Source organism: Trachypithecus francoisi, unplaced genomic scaffold (assembly GCF_009764315.1).
Source record: "Trachypithecus francoisi isolate TF-2019V2 unplaced genomic scaffold, Tfra_2.0 Lachesis_group8, whole genome shotgun sequence".
NCBI lineage: Eukaryota > Metazoa > Chordata > Mammalia > Primates > Cercopithecidae > Trachypithecus > Trachypithecus francoisi.
The window spans coordinates 28666114-28687759 of NW_022681473.1; the positions used below are offsets into that span (position 1 = coordinate 28666114).

The following is a 21646-nucleotide window of genomic DNA, read 5'->3' on the forward strand; positions in this document are numbered from 1 at the left end:
GTCTCAAAAAAAAAAAAAAAAAAAGAGAATGTGCTATATTCAGGAGACCCATATCATGTGCAGAGACACATAAAGGCTCAAAGTAAAGGAATGGAGTAAGATCTACCAACAAACAGAAAACAAAAAAAGGCAGGGGTTGCAATCCTAGTCTCTGATAAAACAGACTTTAAACCAACAAACATCAAAAGAGACAAAGAGACATCACATAATGGTAAAGGGATCAATTCAACAAGAAGAGCTAACTATCCTATATATATATATGCACCCAATATAGGAGCACCCAGATTCATAAAGCAAGTCCTTAGAGACTTACAAAGAGACTCAGACTCCCACACAATAATAATGGGAGACTTTAACACCCCACTGTCAACATTAGACAGATCAACGAGACAGAAAGTTAAAAAGGATATCCAGGAATGGAAATCAGCTCTGCACCAAGCAGACCTAATAGACATCTACAGAACTCCACCCCAAATCAACAGAATATACATTCTTCTCAGCATCACATTGCACTTATTCCAAAACTGACCACGTAGTTGGAAGTAAAGCACTCCTCAGCACATGTAAAAGAACAGAAACTATAACAAACTGTCTCCGAGACAGTGCAATCAAACTAGAACTCAGGATTAAGAAACTCAATCAAAACTGCTCAACTACATGGAAACTGAACAACCTGCTCCTGAATGACTACCGGGTACATAAAAGATGTTCTATGAAACCAATGAGAACAAAGATACAAAATACCAGAATCTCTGGGACACATTTAAAGCAGTGTGTAGAGGGAAATTTATAGCACTAAATGCCCACAAGAGAAAGCAGGAAAGACCTAAAATGGATACCCTAACATCACAATTAAAAGAACTAGAGAAGCAAGAGCAAACACATTCAAAAGCTAGCAAAAGGCAAGAAATAACTAAGATTAGAGCAGAACTGAAGGAAATAGAGACACAAAAAACCCTTCAAAAAAAATCAATGAATCCAGGAGCTGGTCTTTTGAAAAGATCAACAAAATTGATAGACTGCTAGCAAGACTAATAAAGAAGAATCAAATAGATGCAACAAAAAATGATAAAGGGGATATCACCACCGACCCCACAGAAATACAAACTACCACCAGAGAATACTATAAACACCTCTACACAAATAAACTAGAAAACCGAGAAGAAATGGATAAATTCCTGGACACATACACCCTCCCAAGACTAAACCAGGAAGAAGCTGAATCCCTGAATAGACCAGTAACAGGCTCTGAAACATTGAGGCAATAATTAATAGCCTGCCAACCAAAAAAAGTCCAGGGCCAGACAGATTCACAGCCAAATTCTACCAGAGGTACAAGGAGGAGCTGGTACCATTCCGTCTGAAATTATTCCAATCAATAGAAAAAGAGGGAATCCTCCCTAACTCATTTTATGAGGCCAACATCATCCTGATACCAAAACCTGGGAGACACACAACAAAAAAAGAGAATTTTAGACCAGTATCCCTGATGAACATCGATGCAAAAATCTTCAATAAAATACTGGCAAACCAAATCCAGCAGCACATCAAAAAGCTCATCCACCATGATTAAGTGGGCTTCATCCCTGGGATGCAAGGCTGGTTCAACATACACAAATCAATAAACGTAATCCAGCATATAAACAGAACCAAAGACAAAAACCACATGATTATCTCAATACATGCAGAAAAGGCCTCTGACAAAATTCAACGGCCCTTCATGCTAAAAACTCTCAATAAATTCGGTATTGATGGAACCTATCTCAAAATAATAAGAGCTATTTATGACAAACCCACAGCCAATATCATACTGACTGGGCAAAAACTGGAAGCATTCCCTTCGAAAACTGGCAAAAGACAGGGATGCTCTCTCTCACCACTCCTATTCAACAGTGTTGGAAGTTCTGGCCAGGGCAATCAGGCAGGAGAAAGAAATCAAGGGTATTCAATTAAGAAAAGAGGAAGTCAAATTGTCCCTGTTTGGAGATGACATGATTGTATATTTAGAAAACCCCATCACCTCAGCCCAAAATCTCCTTAAGCTGATAAGCAACTTCAGCAAAGTCTCAGGATACAAAATCAATGTGAAAAAATCACAAGCATTCTTATACACCAATAACAGACAGAGAGCCAAATCATGAGTGAACTCCCATTCACAATTGCTTCAAAGACAATAAAATACCTAGGAATCCAACTTACAAGGGATGGGAAGGACCTCTTCAAGGAGAACTACAAACCACTGCTCAACGAAATAAAAGAGGACACAAACAAATGGAAGAATATTCCATGCTCATGGATAGGAAGAATATCGTGAAAATGGCCACACTGCCCAAGGTAATTTATAGATTCAATGCCATCCCCAGTAAGCTACCAATGACTTTCTTCACAGAATTGGAAAAAACTACTTCAAAGTTCATATGGAACCAAAAAAGAGCCCACATTGCCAAAACAATCCTAAGCCAAAAGAACAAAGCTGAAGGCATCACGCTACCTGACTTCAAACTATACTACAAGGCTACAGTAACCAAAACGCATGGTACTTGTACCAAAACAGAGATATAGACCAATGGAACAGAACAGAGCCCTCAGAAATAATATCACACATCTGCAGTCATCCGATCTTTGACAAACCTGACAAAAACAAGAAATGGGGAAAGGATTCCCTATTTAATACATGGTGCTGGGAAAACTGGCTGGGAAAAATATGTAGAAAGCTGAAAATGGATCCCTTTCTTACACCTTATACAAAAATTAATTCAAGATGGATTAGAGACTTAAGTGTTAGACCTAAAACCATAAAAACCCTAGAAGAAAACCTAGGCAATACCATTCAGGACACAGGCATGGGCAAGGACTTCATGTCTAAAACACCAAGAGCAATGGCAACAAAAGCCAAAATTGACAAATGGGATCTAATTAAACTAAAGAGCTTCTGCACAGCAAAAGAAACTACCATCAGAGTGAACAGGCAACCTACAGAATGGGAAAAAATTTTTGCAGTCTACTCATCTGACAAAGGGCTAATATCCAGAACCTACAAATAACTCAAATTTACAAGAAAAAAACAACCCCATCAAAAAGTGGACAAAGGATATAAACAGACAATTCTCAAAAGAAGACATTTATGCAGCCAACAGACACATGAAAAAATGCTCACCATCACTAGCCATCAGAGAAATGCAACTCAAAACCACAGTGAGATACCATCTCACACCAGTAAGAATGGTGATTATTAAAAAGTCAGGAAACAACAGGTGCTGGAGAGGATGTGGAGAAATAGGAATGCTTTTACACTGTTGGTGGACTGTAAACTAGTTTAACCACTGTAGAAGACAGTGTGGCAATTCCTCAAGGATCTAGAACCAGAAATACCATTTGACCCAGCCATCCCATTACTGGGTATATACCCAAAGGATTATAAATCATGCTGTTATAAAGACACACGTACACATTAAGTTTATTGCAGCACTATTCACAATAGCAAAGACTTGGAATCAACCCAAATGTCCATCAGTGACAGACTGTATGAAGAAAATGTGGCACATATACACCATGGAATTCTATGCAGCCATAAAAAAGGATGAGTTCGTGTCCTTTGGAGGGACATGGATGCAGCTGGAAACCATCCTTCTCAGCAAACTATCACAAGAACAGAAAACCAAACACTGTATGTTCTCACTCATAGGTGAGAACTGAACAATGAGATCATTTGGCCACAGGAGGAGAACATCACACACCGGGTCCTGTTGTGGGGTGGGGGTAGGGGGGAGGGATAGCATTAGGAGATATACCTAATGTAAATGACGAGTTAATGGGTGCGGCACACCAACATGGCACATGTATACGTATGTAACAAACCTGCACGTTGTGCACATGTACCCTAGAACTTAAAGTACAATAAGAAATAAATTAAAAAAAGAGAAAATGGAAGACCAATGTCAAAACATTTAAATCATATAAGGTCTTTAATTATGGCAGGGAATATATAGGATGACATAATCATTTAGATTGCTTATACTATAATGTGTCATACTTGCATTTTATCGCCATTAGATTATTCTGGGGGGGTGTGTGTGTGTGTGTGTGTGTGTGTGTCTGTGTGTGTCATTTCTCCCTTAGATTATAAGATCCCCATGGACAACAGGAAGCAGAGATCAAGGTGATACTCACTTACTAAAGGATTAACTAAAATGCAAAAGGAGTATATTTTTCTAAGTCCAAAATCAAAGGCAAAATCCTAGTAACTATGGTCTTTTCTCACAGTTCTGTTTTAAACCACTATTTTAAAAAATCAATTACTCTGTGCCAGCCACTATACTGAGTCTTTTCAGTTATTTCATCTAATTCTCCAACAATCCTGGGAAGCAGGCTCTCAGCACCCATAGTGTGCAGACCAGTAAACCGCTATGCAAGAGATGATGTGGCATATCCGACTCATGCTTCATTAGGGTACAGCACAAATCCAAGCCCAGAGTCTGGGTCGAGTCATTTCTTCCAGTTGCGCCTCTCCTCTTAGTGATATGTATCCTCCCTGCTGGGGTGCATGTCCATCACTCTACTAACCACACAATCATCTGCTGGCGGTGCCAGATTCTTGACACTTGGAGCCCAGATGATGAAAAAAGGCAACAGGACAAAACGCAGGGGAGAGTTAGAAACTTCCTGTGCCCCTACTGGGAAAGGACAGCCATGATTGCTCCCTAGAAAGGCATACATGACATAGGAGACAGTCATCCTCCTCATCAGAGACTTACAATCGAGCCAATGAGGCAGGAGGAAGAACATAATCTATCAAAAGAATCACTGAAGTTGTTAAAACTTGTGTTTGGAAAAAACTGATAATGTGAAAATGGTCACAAGATACAGGACATTACAAATAAGTACAATGTGCTTAGAGAAGGGGGCTGTGTGTATGTGTGTATGTGTGTGTGTGTGGAGAAGGGGAGAAGGAGTGAGAGAAAAGTGGGGAGGAAAGTGGGACAGATGGGAAGAGAAGGAGGAGGAGAGAAAGGGAGAGAGAAGATAAAGAGTGGAAGAGAGAAAGAGAGAGGGGAGGGAAGGAGGAGCAGAGGGGAGGGAAGAACTGGTACACAATGGCATAAATATTAACAGTGTCTCATTCTAATTTATGGGATATGGGCAGTTTTGCTTTCTTCTCTATACTTGTTTATATTTTGCAAGTTCTTTACAATAATCAGAAGAGAATTATTTATTAAAATATGTGGTGGGGATACAAAAAGGGATGAGTAGGATGAGCACAGAAAATGTTCAGGGCAGTGAAACTATTCTGTATGATACTACATGATGGCTACATGTCATGATATACTTATCAAGATCCATAGAATGGTCAACACTAGAGCGAACCCTAATGTAGATTATGAACTTGATGTGTTAACACAGGTTTGATTGTAATGACTGTATCACCCTGGTCAGGGATGTTGACAATGGGAGAAGCTGTGCGTGTGTTGGGGCAGAGGATTTGGAAAATCTCTGTACTTTCTTCTCAGTTTTGCTGTGAACTTCAAACCGCTCTAAAACATAAAGTCTTTATATATATATATATATACACACACACACACACACACACAAACACATGCACAGAAAATAAACATGTAAGTTTGTTCAGAGCCGATGATAATTATGAAGGCTCAAGTAGTCTAAACATTTTGAGGAATGGGGAAAGAAGAAGAAACAGTGACCAGAGTGACCAGTGGCAGGTATGAAGCAACCTGATGGGAGACCTGGGCCAGTATGAAAGGTGAAGAAGAGAGGCTTGAAGGTCACTGAGACTGCTGTATGCAAAGTCATTATGGACAGCAGGATGCTAAAAGGAAGGATCTGCATGTATCCAAGGTAAGGAGTAGTTAAACCCAACAGCAAGACTACTAGGCTGCAAGGTGAGAGGGAGTGAATATGTGTGTGTGCACACTGATACCAGGGGAATATTATACAGCAGGTAAAACAAATCAGGGTGGTCACAGTCAAGGAGGACATTGATTTCATCTATGATACTTGAACTGTTTTCTCAAGAATAAATTTTTATAGTATGCATATAACTAACATATAAACACTTTTTTTTAAGACAGGGTCTCACTCTGTTGCCCAGGCTAGAGTGCAGTGGTGCCATCTCAGTTCACTGCAGCCTTGACCTCCCAGGCTCAAGCATCATCCCACCTCATCCTCCTGAGTAGTTGAGGCATGTGCTACCAGGCCCACCTAACTTTTGTATTTTTTGTAGAGATGGGGTTTTACCTTGCCGCCTAGGCTGGTCTTGAACTCCTGGACTCAAGCAATCCTCCCACCTCAGCCTCCCAAAGTGCTGGGATTACAGGTGCAAGCCACCACACCTGGCCAACTTTTTTTTTTTTTTTTTTTTTTTTGAGATGGAGTCTTGCTCTGTCGCCAGGCTGGAGTGCAGTGGCACAATCTCAGCTCACTACAACCTCTGCCTCCCGGGTTCAAGTGATTCTCCTGCCTCAGCCTCTCGAGTAGTTGGGACTACAGGCGCCCGCCACCACGCCCGGCTAATTTTTTGTATTTTTAGTAGAGATGGGGTTTCATCATGTTGCCCAGGATGGTCTTGATCTCTTGACCTCGTGATCCACCTGCCTCGGCCTCCCAAAGTGCTGGGATTACAGGCGTGAGTCACCGCGCCTGGCCCCGGCCAACTTTTTTAAGAAAAGAATTCAAAGTAAGAAAAAAAGTAAGCAAGCATACAAACATGAAGTGTTGTATCAGTCAGAGGAGGGTTTGAATGAACCTAGAAATGGCTCTGCTTCTTATGAACTATGTGACCCTGGATGAGTTAACGAACTTCTCTAACTTGAAATTTCTTATTTGTTAACTAAGGATAATACATCTGCACTTGCAGAGCTCTTGTCAGAACTGAAAATACAGCAAGTCTCACGCTCAGTGCACTTGGTAGAGCCCCTGATAAATGGTGGCTGAACATTTACAGATTTACACAAGAAGTGGGAAAGAACAGAATCTGAGTAACAGAAGAGAATGCCTGAGCCTCTAGGTATAAGAAGCACATGATGAGGGTGACCGACGTGGACAAGTTTGGCTGGCGGGAAAGAACAAGGGATCACAGCGTCCAAGTGCACAGCACTTACTGCAGTTCTCTTCATCGCTGCCATCGGGACAGTCCTCAAACCCATTGCACCGGAAGCGACCAATGATGCAGTGGATGCCGCTGGCGCAGGGGAAGAAGGTCGGGCCGCATTTCGACTTAGCCTTGGCTGCAGGAAGAAAAAGAAACAGCAAGACATCAGGAGATGTTCTCAGATGACTGCATACTCATCCTACTAACACTGAATGTGAAAATGAGTCCACTTAAGATTTATCTTAAAGTCCCTGAAGCTTTCTTCTCATTACCACCACCCACCTCAAACACCCAGCCAGATTGAACACCCACATGCAGCATCATCTAGAGAGGAATGCTTCAAAAGTACCCAAGAGGCTAACATAGCCCTGCACCACAGCACGTGCCAATCAAAACGTACTGAACAAAGCCACGAACGAAGAACAGGTAAGTAAATGGATGATGAGTGGATGAAGGTGCTGAAGCATCAACATTTAGTAAGTATTCACTGTGCTAGACAGTGTGCTGAGAGCTCTGTATGGAGCATCTCATTTAATCCACCCAGCAACCACCCAAAGGGATGATGGGCAGAAAAGAGGTAACAAAACAGAACTGAAACTGCTATGCTTACAAAGACCTCCTTGCAAGGTTGGCTCTTCCTTGGCTGGAGTCTGAGAACTTGGATTTTGAGAGACTTTGCACCACCCTAACTAATAAGAGTGGCTCACTGTGCCTAAACTGTTTAGGCAAACAGTACAACTTACACTGAACACCCCTGCTTTCCTTCCTTCTGGGAGGCTATAATTTTGGTACGTGCTGAGCAAAGGGTGCCTATGTGATCAGTCCCTAATAAAAATTCTGGATACTGAGTCTCTAGTGAGTGTCCCTGGTCGATAACATTCCACATGTGTTGTTACATTACAACTCATTGCTAGGGGAATTAGCGCATCCTTTGGACTCAACTGGGAGAGGACTCTTGGAAGCCTGAACCTGATTTCTTCTAGACTTTATTCCATTCGTCTTTTACCCGTGTTGATTTTGCTTTGTATCCCTTTGCTGTAATTAATCATAGCCATGAGTATGATCATTCACTGAGTTCTGTGAATTCTCCTGGCAAATCGCTGAACCTGGGGTGGTCTTGGGAGCCCCAAACAAATGAGTATGGTTCTTATCACCACTTCATAAATGCGCTTTGAGAAATCAAGTGACTTGCTCAAGGTCACACAGTTGGAAAATCAAGCACCGGGTGAGGGCCGCCACACAGATTCCAGAAGCCCTGATCTCAACCAACTCGACAGCATTGCCTCTCTCTCTGCCAGAGGCTGTCACTTTTCACAACAGAAGCCAGACTCCTGCTCCAAATAAATTCTTCTTCCACTCATGCTGTACAAACAGTTTTAGCAGAAACTGCTGTAACTTGGGCTTGATTGAGTGTCCTGCTAAACCAAACAGCCCTGTGGGGTAACGTACTCTCCCATTAATGGTTCTGGCTTGCGATTAGGGGATGTGAGATGAGATCTATTGCTACATCCCAGGTAGCAGGCCTTATGTAGCATCCCTCTTGTCTCCTGTCTTAGAGGCAGGACCCATGGTCCTCCAAAAAGGAAGGGCCATTTCTTTGAAACAAACAGGCAATAAATTACCTCCACATTCTTGCTGTCTGTAACATGCTGACTTTGGCAACAGCCAACTCACAATCATCAGGGTTTTAAGGCCTGAAATGTTCCAGGTTTTAAAAACCCACGTGGCTTTGTTTCACCTTGGAACGTCTGTCACGGTGCTGGTGCACTCGTCTCAGAGCATAAACTCAGGACAGTCCTGGGTTCAAGTTCCAACTCTATTTTTTTATGATGGGCAAGTTTCTAAATTTTGCTGGACTTCGGTTTCCTTACTGTGGCATCCTGATAAGTAAGCAACAAGAAGTAAGCGGGCCCAAGTCGGGGAGAACAATTGTTCCAAGAAATGGCTAATCACAAACCCACTGGCCCAACATCCTTTCATTAAATACCTCATTCCATAAATAGGCCCCTCCAGCATGACCCTATAAAACTTTCCTCCAGCCCCTGCCGCTTTGCAGACGGCCCATTCGCTGCCGTGCTGCCTGTTGCACCCACGCAACATATTTTTGTACTTTCGCTGACAAATCCGCCCTTTTTTACCTATGACTGTCTTGGTATTGTTTTACCACCCACGACATCAGCCCCAACCAGTTGCATCCACAACACTTATCAGTAAATTGGAGGTAACATCTACTTCCTCGGGCTCTAGTAAGGACTGAGATAGTCTATACAAGACATTATACCGCATGGTATACAGTAGATGCTCAATTAATGGTAATGCTTATGCTATTTATCATCATCGTCATCATCATCATCATCACTAAGTTCATAGAATTTAGAAACTGATCATGGAGAGGCAAGCAGAGAGGGGCACTGAGGCAGAGCTGGGCCCAGGGCAGTACCACACTCTACGGTGTCAGCAGGAGCGTGGAGCAGGCAGGAGTCCCACCCTTCTGGGCATGGCTGCAGTCACCCAAACTGCAGCTGCAGACGCAGACATCTCTGTATTCTCGGGGGCCCAGGAAGGGCTTCCCTTTACTCCCACAGTCTCAGAGGTGTCTGCTCCAGCTCCCTGGCCTCTCCCTGCTGTCAGCACCCACTGAGATCATGGAGCAAAGTTGAGGCCGAGCCTGGGCACTGTTGCAACCCAGCTGGACGTGTGCACGCCCAGGGCAGTGCTGACACACCAGCGCCCTGCCACCTCAGCTGCCTCTGGGCTTTGGGTGAAGACAAACATGGGAGGGAGACCAAGGGGGTGCTGAAGACAGATTGGCACTGCCGTGCAGGTGCCCCTTGGCACAAACCTGGGCACCATGAAAGACAGCAGGAGGCAGACATGCTCCTAGGCAGAGCGGGCAGGCCCCTGGTGAAGCCCAATCTTCAAGCCAGGGAAGGCCTGAGGCCTGAGGGCCAGGCTGTGGGTCCCACAGACTGGAGTGGGAACTTTTCCAGGCCCACCCACGGATTAGCCAGCATGCACGCGCTTCCTCCCCTCTGAGGTCCATAAAAGCCCTGGACTCAGTCAGACTTGAGGAGACAACGGGACAAGCTGCAGAGAGGAGCTACCCTCTCTGCTGAGAGCTGAACACTCATGAAGACACCCTGGCTACAGAGGGGAGCTGCCCACTGTGAGTCTCCTCTGAGCTGTCCTGTTGCTCAGTAGAGTTCCTCTTTGTCTTGCTCACCCTCCACTTGTCTGCATACCTCATTCTTCCTGGATGCAGGACAACTAGGGACTCACTGAATGGCAGGGCTAAAAGAGCAATACCACAAACAGGGATAAAACATGCTGTTTGCCCACCATGTTGCAGGAGACAAGAGGAGAGAAGAAAGAAGAGAAGAGTTGTGGCCCTTCGCGGAGCCCAGACCTAGGAGTACCCCCAAGCCAGGGTTGTGATACCCTTTTTAGGGCTCTGTGGTTCCTGGAACCTCCAAGCTTCCAGGTATCACACTGTATTCCCCAGTGTCAGCCATGGAAGCTGCTTATGGTATGCCTGGTCCAACCGCAGCCTTGCAGGGAGCTAGCACCCATGCCAGTGTCTGGAGCTGCCTGCCCCACCACAGCCGGCATACCTAGCTGTGCAGTGGCTGAACTCCACACTCACTCACACAACCCTCACTGCTGTGCAACTGGCTTGCCCTTGTCAGGTATGGGATCTAGGCTGTAGTAGGAGCCAAGCACAGCCTGCCAGGTCAAGTGGGCAGAGGAGCCCAGAAGGCTAGAGCAAAACTTGGGCAAAGGTGCCACTGGCCACAGAAATTTCCAGCTGGCAAAGTGATACCCCAGAGATCCCATAACAGTACTTCACTGCCCTCCATATGAGAAAAGAAGGGGTATAAGAAAATATACATGTATTGACTTATCTGTGCAAAAGAAATACAGGAGGATAAACCAGAAACTAACGAGATGGGTTATCTATAGGGGTGAGTGGGAAAGGAGTGAAAAACCATGGGGAACTGATACCAGACAAGATAACAGGATGAGAAGGTTGCACATTTCTCCGAGTATATCTACCTGACTCAACATATACTTGTGTAAATATACTCAGAGCACTGTATATCTTAGAACCATGGTAGTATTTTACACACCCCAAAAATAAACACTTAAAATCAATCACATGTGGGAAAAACTCAAAATGAAATATTAACAATAACAAGTAAACCTAACCGCATTACCAGCAAATAACACACCACACCGAAGGGATGGGGAAGAAAATAACCAGCCTAAGTAACTCAGGAAAACAGTATGTTGACTAGATTCCATAAAGCTAACGAAAAAAAAAAAACTACAATACTGTACACTAGTTATATTTGTTTCTCCCAAGAGTATGGGTCGATTCTGAAACTATCTTCTGGGTGCACTAGTGTTGAACAAATATGTAAATATACTGTAAGATTTCTGTCAGAGAGAGAAGTTGCAAATAAAGAAAGTTGGAAGGCTAGGCCAGGTGCGGTGGCTCACGCCTGTAATCCCAGCACTTTGGGAAGCCGAGGTGAGCGGATCACGAGGTTAGGAGTTCAAGACCAGCCTGGCCAAGATGCTGAAAACTCATCTCTACTAAAAATACAAAAAAAATAGCCAGGCGTGGTAGAGGGCACCTGTAATCCCAGCCACTCAGGAGGCTGAGGCAGAGAATTGCTTGAACCCGGGAGGTGGAGGTTGCAGTGAGCCGAGATTGTGCCACTGCACTCCAGCCTGGGCGACAGAGCAAGACTCGTCTGAAAAAAAAATAAAAAGAGAAAGTGAGAAGGCTAAAGTGAATCCTGAGGCTTTGGTTATTGAATTAAAATTTCCAATGGAAATCTGAAGGAATTGGAGGCCACCAGTATGAACTCAAGGTCTTCAAAAATTAGACAGACAGTACAGATGGATGGATGGATGGATGGACAGATGGACAGGCAGACTGACAAAAATAAATATCGACTTATGTGTATGTATGGAATAGTGTATATACATACATTTCCTAGCTCCATCTGCTGAGAGAGACTAGAAGCAGTACACCTAAACAGCAATAAGCACACCTAGCAGCCAGATCTTGGTTTCTAAATACCATTATCTAACAAAGAAAACCAACCTTCTTGGAGAAGTGGTTGATTCCAGGAAGAATATACAAACAAGACGAACCTGGAGTATCTTCTGTTGCCAGAAGTGTGAAAATAAAGTAAATAAGTGTCCAAATATCATGGGGGCATGTCAAAAGGACACAGAAGTTACCCTGAAGTTCCCAATAGCCAAAGCTAGAACAATCCAAGCAACAAAGTCAACAACAGTATCAGCTTATGACACAGAGAATAAAATAAATATCCAAGGCCAACAAAACAAGGATCTAGTACCCGAGACTGATACCAAAAATTGTTGCATAAGTAAGTAAACAGGGAGAAAGGAAAGTTCTTCTTTATTGAAGACTTCTCATTAATAAATGTAGAAGAGGTGCTGGAAACAGAAAGCCACCACAAAGCAACCATTATTGTAATAACTGTTACAGGCAAGATCTGGCAATGGATGCTAAAATTAGAAAATAAACACTCGAGGAGAAACAGGATATGCACGGTGGGTGTCAAAGTATCTTCCCCAATATGTCATTTAATTACAAAGAGAAAAACAGTAACTTGACAGTGGAGAAACTTGGTAGATACCACCTCAACCAAGTGACCATGGTCAACATCATCAGGAATGAGATACATCAACATTATAGACCCTTCATATAAGATGCTGTGTCAGGGGTTCCCAAGCCCACACAGATTCAATGATTCACTAGGGTAACTCCCAGAACTCGGCATATAATCAAAGCTAAGATTTCTTACAGTGAAAGGATAAAAAGGCCAAGGAAAAAGGTATATGAAATGAAGTCACAGGAAACGAGGCTCAAGCTTTCACAAGTATTCTTCCAGGGTAGACACACAGGATGTGCTTAATTCCTCCAGCAACAAGTTGTTGACAACATGTGTGAAATGTCACCCACCAGGGCGGCTCCTTAGAGGCTCAGTGCTCACGGTTTTTATTAGGGGCTGGTCACACAGGCATTCTCGGTACACCAAATTTCCCAACTTCCAGCAGAAAAACAGCATCAACTACACAGTCTGCACAGCCAGTTTAGGCACAGTGAGCCACCATTAACAGTTGGGTAATGGGAAACCTACTGAAATTTAGGTTCCCAGAGGCCAGCCAAGGGCCAATGTTCCAAGCACACTTTTCAAAGGGCAGCAGTCAGGCCTGCTGTGTTAATGCTTTTTCTGCACAGATGGGCATTTTGGCTTCTGCTGGGAAAGGCTACAGTAACAGAAAAGCAGAGGAGTTCCATTTTCCAGGGTCAAGTTTGTCCCTCTGCCAGCTCTCCAGCCATCGTGTCCTTCCAGACAGGTTCAAGCTTCTGACACATGGTCCTTGATCAGCCAGTCTCATTCTGGTCACATTTTGAGGGATCGGGGAAGAATGCTTATAGGCTTTGGCATCTACGCTGAGAGTGTTTCCTCATAAGCCTCAGCACATCACTCCTATACTAAGAACATCACTGCCTTCCCATTAGAATAAAACCTAGAGTCATCATGCTGCTCTCCAATTCCAGGCTTTTTCATCAAGGCCATGAAGATCTTCCCATCTTGGAAATCTAAATACACAGGCTTCCGTGTTCCTTCTCAAGTCCAGCCAGCACATTCCCACCTCAGGGCCTTTGCACTCTCTGTTCCCGCTACCTGGAATGTCTTTCTCCCAGGGCTCAGCATGGCTCACTCCTCCATCCTAGTCTCTTGAATCACTGCACTATCTGCAGTAGAACCTATGCTCCCACCCTTAGTCGCTCTAACCCTCAGCCTTTTCGTTCCCTTCACAGGACACATCACTACTTGATCTCATCAGTTTTGTATTAAGCTGTTTGGCTAATGCCCCTGCCTTCCAGCCTCCAAGAACGTACACTCATTTGCATACTTTCATTTACCATTTTTAAAGGAGCTGCACCGTACAGTGCCCACACCATGTGCCTCATAAATATTTGCATAATGTCCAAATGAACCTATAAGAGGAAAGAGTGAGGCTGGACAACATGGCTAGTATTTCCTGAATGCTTAGTATGAGCATCGCACTCTGTTTCACAGATATCTTTAAGTTCTCACACACACACACACACACAAAAACATTTTACAGATAAGAAAACTGAGGTCCAGAAGTGAAGTAACTTGACAATGCTAATAAACAGAGTCAAGGTTCAAATCTTTCCCTTGCCACAGCTGCTCTGTCGCCTCCTTAGATTTCTCCAAGGACCAGCCCAGTTCCAGGACTAGATTTTATGGGAGAAAGAGAAAAGAGTGAAAATATGAATGATTATAAACAAATTAGCCATCATTCAATTAACTGGCTCTTTGGCCCTGCCCTTGCACCCTTTTCAGGAATTACTAATGAGACTTCCTGCCTGGTCAGCATGCTCAGTCGTGGTTTATGTCAGGGGAGTCTGTCTTGTTATGATTTACATTTGCATCATCACATGCCCACAAAGCAGATCACAGGCAACCAGCCGAGTGCCTGGCAGTGGCAGAGAAAAGCCTGTCCCAGACAACAGCTGTCAGCTGCTGCCTGCCTGCATGACTTGCTACAGGGCTGTGGGGAAGGGGGGTCCTGGGCAAGGCTCCGACTGTCCCTCTCTCACCCCCCATTTCCACAAAGGGGAGATTTTCTCATAGAATTCACCAGCGTCTGGCAGAAGGTGAAAGACTGACCCTGCCTGTCTTTAAAGTAGCCCTGACAAAGGCAGACAGGGTGACTCTATTCCGTTGAATACTTGAATTCACCACTTTTCAAGGATTTGGTCCACAAACTTTTCAAAGCGGCAGCTTTCATTAGCAGGAAGATGGGGACCAAGGGTCTCCTGTGGGTTGGGTTTATTTCCTGATCTAAGACCTCCCCCAACTTTTTAGAGCCTACTTCCCACAGTCCTGGAATTCACAGACCAGTAAGATAAAAAATAAAAAACTAGATGAAAGTGGAGGAAAGACTAATACCATTGCCAACTTTTTATTTTACGCAAAAACTTACACGAATACATGCAGTGACCTCTACTTACTATTGCCCTAAATAAACATTTGCCTAAAATAACATATTGCCTTAGCATCCAAAATGCAGGAAGACAAAGTCTCAGAGTAAGGAACTCTCTAACCTGAAAGGGTAGAAACTTTATAGCTACATGTTCACTAGACTGTCTTTATTTTTCCCATTTCACCAGGGGCCAGTGACAACCAGGTCATCAATCAGAGACAGTCCTGGGACCAATATTCAGGGTCCACGTCAGAACTAGAGGGGGCCAGGAGGCATTCCAGTGTCTCCAGGTTGCGATATCCTAACGACAAAGACTCGTAACGACTGGAGCACACGGGCAGGCCACCTAGGTTCACTCAGTAACTAATTCTCACATTCCACAGATGAGAAAACTGAGGCCCAAAGAGGCAACTGTACTTGCCCAAAGTCACATAGCTATTTAGGGTCAGATTGGTCTTCTGCTTGAGTCCAGAAGTCCAGTTCTTCTGCTTGAGTCCAGCTTCTTTTAACTATACTATACTTTAGGCAGGGTACCCCAGGGCCACACCTGATCAAACCCCTCTTCTGGGACAGGCACAGGAGAAACTCCCAAGAAAAAGCCACTCTCCCACAGGAGCAGAACTTTCCAGGCCTTGTATAGAAGGCTCTTCCCCAGACATCATCATGCCTGTAGCTCCCAATCTGCCCGGAAGGGCACAGGGCTGCTCAAGGTCTGGAGGGTGATGGAAACTCCAGCGTGGGCTTGCTGTCTCTGGACGCCACCCCAGACTCTTCCCAGGCAGCAATCACACAAAAGAGCTGGACAGAGGCTACAATGTGGAAGCATCTCTGTTCCACCAGAACAGCCATGAAGTCAGCTCATCAGACCTGCTGCATCTCTCAGGCTATGGCAACAGCTCCTGCTGTAGCTGTGGGTCTCTAGGATCTCTCTTCTAGATCTTTGTGGTTGGCCAGATGAGCAACAGCTATTCACCTTCAACCCCTGCTCATCTCCTACTCCTGCCCCAGGATCCTACCAGTATGTGGCTGAGAGAGCCCAATGAATGAGGAGCTGTTTCACAGTATCGCCACCTTTGCTTTTATAAACACAAGACACAGCTCACTGTGAAAAAGTCAAACCGCCGGGCGCGGTGGCTCAAGCCTGTAATCCCAGCACTTTGGGAGGCCGAGACGGGTGGATCACGAGGTCAGGAGATCGAGACCATCCTGGCTAACACGGTGAAACCCCGTCTCTACAAAAAATACAAAAAACTAGCCGGGCGAGGTGGCGGGCGCCTGTAGTCCCAGCTACTCCGGAGGCTGAGGCGGGAGAATGGCGTGAACCCGGGAGGCGGAGCTTGCAGTGAGCTGAGATCCGGCCACTGCACTCCAGCCTGGGTGACAGAGCGAGACTCCGTCTCAAAAAAAAAAAAAAAAAAAAAAGTCAAACCATGGAGAAACATACAAAGACAGATGTAAAATTCATAACAAATTGCCACCACATGGGGAAGTACACTGCGGACATTTTGGTAAACGTACTCTTACAGCATGGTCTCAAAAACTAGTGTGTGCAAATGGATCGCTCCAGGACCCTGTTAAAATGCAGTGGGTCTGGGGTGGAGCCTGGGATCCTGCATTCCTAACAAGTTCCCAGGCGATGCTGCTGGCTCCAGGTGCCACAACTTCCAATAGCAAAGGGCCACTGTCTTGTTCACTATGTATCTCCAATGCCCAGAGAAGTGCCAAGCGTACAGGCTACTTAATAATTACTGACGGAATTAATAGGCAGAAATCCGAGCATGCAATTTTACTTAAATGCACCCTTAAAATATATGCTATTCTGAAACCTGTTTTTGCTACATAACATATTGTGACATCTTTTCATGTCAATAACTACTGGTACACATCATCATTTTTAATGGCTAAGGGTAACTTTGTGTACCCATAAATCCCATTACTGATGGACATTTGGGGTGTTTTCAATAAACAATGCACAGCCAGATGCATATTTTTCCCACTTATATGTTATCTCGTGAAGGTACAACTGCTAGGTCAAAGGATATGCATGTTTCACTTTGGTATCCTTTTGACTGTTGACTGCCTCCTCCCTGAGGAACTGGTATTGTCTTCTGGCCACAGATGGCTATGAGAAAAGCCTCTAGCCCGGGATTGTCTGCTATGGGCTGATTCTCCCATGTTGGCAATGACGCTCCTAGAAGCACAAAGGCTGAGAGCATCCCATGGTTCCTCTGCATTTTTGTTAAGTCGCTCCTTAACTGCTGCTGTGCTCTATTATTCTCCACCCATCTCTCTCTTTTCATTTTAACGTCTGTGTATTTCATTATTCTGCAGAGTGGGGGACATTCCTGTCTGGTCAAGGAAACCATGACTCCTCTTTTTATCTGCACCGGGTACAGGGCATCAACCTTTGCTGGAATTGGTTTCCCTGGGTTGCAGGAATTATGGGAAAATGCAGTGTCCTCCTTCTGTGAGATGCTCCTTGAGCTGACTTTCCTGGGCTACATGGTCTCCTTTGATTAAGGACCCTGACAAAGGGCAAGGGCTGACTCTCACTCTTAGGACTGTCCTACTTGCCAGTATGTCTCCAGAATTCCCCATTCTCTGGGGCAGTGTCGCAGAGAAAGAGTCAGTGATCCATCTGCAGCAGGATCCCCAAGGATGCTTGTGAACATGCAGATTCCTGAGTCTCTCCCCTAGGGGAATGTGCATTTTTACTAAGCACACTAAGGATCCCAATGGGTACTAAAATGTGAACACCCTACTCTGACCGATTCTACCGCTTTCTTATACCCACAGAGCAAATGACCTCATCATTCCTTTCTTCCTGATGTTACTGCCGCTCCAAGAATCATGGCTACACAGCCAGTGTGAGACCTACTCTGGCCATGGCTCCTTCAAGCCAAGTCTAATACATCCCAGATAGAGGAGTTACCATGAGATGAATATCCACAAGGAAACAACTGGCCTCTTTATGACCGTTCCCTATTTCAACACTGCTCTCTTCTTCCCCATTTGTGTGCAAGATACAGACTCTGCTTCACACACAAAAGCTGTGGGCTCATATACAAATGGTTGTTGTTCAAGCAAAAAGGCCCTTTTTAAAGCTTTGAAACTTACTCAGTTCTGTCCACTTCGTAAGGATTTACATTCACCTGTGCCCAATAGAAAATAGGATTAAAGAGGCAATAAATAATCTGCCTCTGTTTTGCCAATATCAAAATATTCCTAAGCATCCTATTACCTGTCTGGTGCTGAGTCAGTCGTGTGGGAATTCAAACGCGAAGCCGACAGGCTCTCTCCGTGACAGTGGAAGACAGAGACAGGTAAAGGAGCCCCTGCATGTAATGCAAATAGTGCCCTGATGGGGGAGCTTTAGGATGCTTAATCTCAAACTAGGGAGGAGGCTGGAATCAGAACAGGCTTCTCAGGGGAAGGTCGGTTTCAGCTGAGGTGGGCCACGGTCTAGGCGGCAAAGCAATATAATATTTACAGCATGAGGCCTTACTCATTCCGTTTTTCATTCCACTAATATTAATTCACAAACTGTGTGTCACACCTGCAAAGAATGAGAATACACAGAAGACACCTACCTACTCGCTAAAAAATGCAAAAAGCAGTCGTTCTGATGTTGCTACTATTAACATATTCAGTCCTCTAGCTCATTTGGTGAAAGGTCAAACTGGTTCCTTTTTAAATGACTTCATGGTTGGGGACAAGAAAGCAAAGAAAGCCTTGTAAAAATAACTGACTTTTAAAAAGTAATCTGCCTGGATTCTCCAGGAAATCTGGGGGCCAAAGCAGGGAGCTCCTTTATTGTGGTCCCAAGACAGATGACAAACAGCCCAGAAAACAAACTCACTCCCGGAATTCTAGCCTTTGCAAAAATTATGGCTTGAGCAAAAAGCCCTTTACTTGTTGCAACAGTTCAGCTCCACATGACTACTGGAGTAGACTCCAAGTTTTATTGATCAGATATTGCAATGTAAAGAGCAACAGACCATACGCTAACTGGAATATAAATACAGAAAGAAGGCATCCAGTTGAAACAGCTTTGCCAGAAGATTCTCTTGTAGAAAATTCTTTCCAAACCTCTTCTCTTTTAAGCTGAGAAGAGGAGGTCTACAGCCTAGGGTTAAGAGGTCAGAAGGACTCAGGGTTAAGAAGCATCCAGGTTTCTGGGACGGGCACGGTGGCTCACTCCTGTAATCCCAGCACTTTGGGACACTGAGGCGGGTGGATCACGAGGTCAGGAGATCGAGACCATCCCGACTAACATGGTGAAACCCTATCTCTACTAAAAGTACAAAAAATTAGCCGGTTGTGGTGGCACATGCCTGTAGTCCCAGCTACTCGGGAGGTTGAAGCAGGAGAATCGCTTGAACCCAAGAGGCGGGGATTGCAGTGAGCTGAGATTGAGCCACTGCACTCCAACCTGGGCGACAGAGTGAGACTCTGTCAAAAAAAAAAGAAAAAGAAAAGAAAAGAAGCATCCAGGTATCCACCTCAGTTCCACCACGTAATCACTGAGATCTTGGATGAATCACTTAACTTCCCTCAGCCTCACTGTCCTCATCTGTAAAACAAAGATAAAGATGGTATAGAACTCCCCAGCTGTTGTGAAAATAAAATGAGATTTTGCATGTAGAGAATACAGCAAAACGTTTGCTATCTGGTAGAGATTCAGTAATGCCCTCCCCTCCCTAACATGGCTCATGGTTCTACAAATTGCTTTTCACATAGATGGCTAGTCCTGAGAAAAATGAGGTGGAAATCAATGTAATGTTTAGACAGTCTAAGGCTCTGCTCTTTCAGTTATTCATTCCACCAACAGTAATCTCAACTCGCTTTATGCCACACACAGAACCAAGTGTGGGGTTTGCAAAGAGAATAAAACAATTTCTGCTAGTAAGAGGCCCTTAGCTAAAAAAAACACCTGGCCAAGAGAAAGAGAAAAAAAAGAGACAATAAACAGACGATTGCAATGAGACGTGGTAAGTGCTACATAAGCTGTATCAACATTTGCCTTTCAACAGTTAATTATGGCTAGGTGTGGTGGCTCACACCTGTAATCCCAGCACTTTGGGAGGCCAAGATGGGTGGATTGCTTGAACTCAAGAGTTCAAGACCAGCCTGGGCAACATGGTGAAACCTTATCTACAAAAAAAAAAATGCAAAAAAAAAAAAAAAAAAAATAGCCAGGCAAATGCCTGTAGTTCCAGCTACTCTGGAGGCTAGGGTGGGAGGATCGCTTCAGCCCAGGAGGCGGAGGCTGCAGTAAGCCAAGATTGCACCACTGCACTCTAGCCTGGGTGACAGAGCAAGATCCTGTCTTTAAAAAAAGTTAATTACAGTAGTTAAGCAGTTAGATGTCAGCCTGCTTGGGTTCAAATGTTGTCTCTACCACTTATTGGCCATATGATTTATGGTAAGTTGGTTACCCTCTCTGTGCCTCAATTTCCTTATCAGGAAATGAGATATGAACACTACGAAACTCGCTCAGTTGTTGTGGAGATTAAATAAGACGATGTAATAATTACTTGGCACTTTTTCTGGAACAAAGTATTAGCTATGATAGTTAATACTATATTTGCTATTGCTTTATACATTACATCTTATTATTATCTGGTATTACACTACAAAATATAGTATTATAAAATATAAAATGTAGTATTATGTAGTATTGAGTGTTACAGATTATCCAGCATTATTATACAGTATTAGCTATTATTACTATTCCCATTTATTATTATTATTATTATCATTTCAGATCATTTCTGCCCAGTAGTGGATGCTTAATTAACATGTGGGAAATGGCCAGAATGCAAAAGGAACTCAGAACGAGTGGGACCCACTCAGCCTGGGGGAGCCAGGGAGTACTTCATAAACCCATGCTATTTTAGTTGGTTATGAAAGATTTATAGGAGTGTGCTGGTGAAAAAAAAAGAGGGAAGGGCACTCCAGGCAAGAGGAATGGCATGAACTAAAGCTCAGAGTTGAAACAGGTTATGGCTTGTACAGAAATCTGGGAGAAGCTAGGGCACCTGGGACACGAGCTATGTGGCAGGAGATGCGTCTGGAAGCAAGGCAGACGGGAGTCTGGAATTATCCTGGAAGCCAGCAGACATCTTTCTAGAGGAAAGCGATGCATCAGATTTGTTTTTTATGAAGAAACTTTTTTTATGAACTCACAAAGATATCATGAAGCTATTGGAAGTCAAGGAAATCTCTTCATCCCCCCCAAAAGCCCTGAGGGAGCAGAAGAGAGACACGCCCATAATATTCTTTGCACTTTTAGGAAGAAAGACACTATAAACCATAACAGAATTCAAAGTGGCTATCATCGACCTTTAACGTACTTTTATTATGAAGAATGACAGGTGGAAAAAAAGGCAAAATTTCCACCAAGCAAGTTTGGGATTAGGAAATTATAATCTAAAGGGGTTTTTAAAGGTTATTTATTTTGGCTATTTGTAATGC

General features: G+C 44.0%; 1 protein-coding gene across 1 annotated transcript in view; it reads right to left on the reverse strand.

Moving 5' to 3' along the window:
* Window positions 1–21646, reverse strand: part of LDLRAD3 (low density lipoprotein receptor class A domain containing 3) — a 293157-nt gene that overhangs the window by 146056 nt on the left and 125455 nt on the right. Inside the window, 1 exon segment of the mRNA XM_033205049.1 lies at window positions 7116–7241. Within this exon segment, the coding sequence (XP_033060940.1) occupies window positions 7116–7241 (126 nt within the window).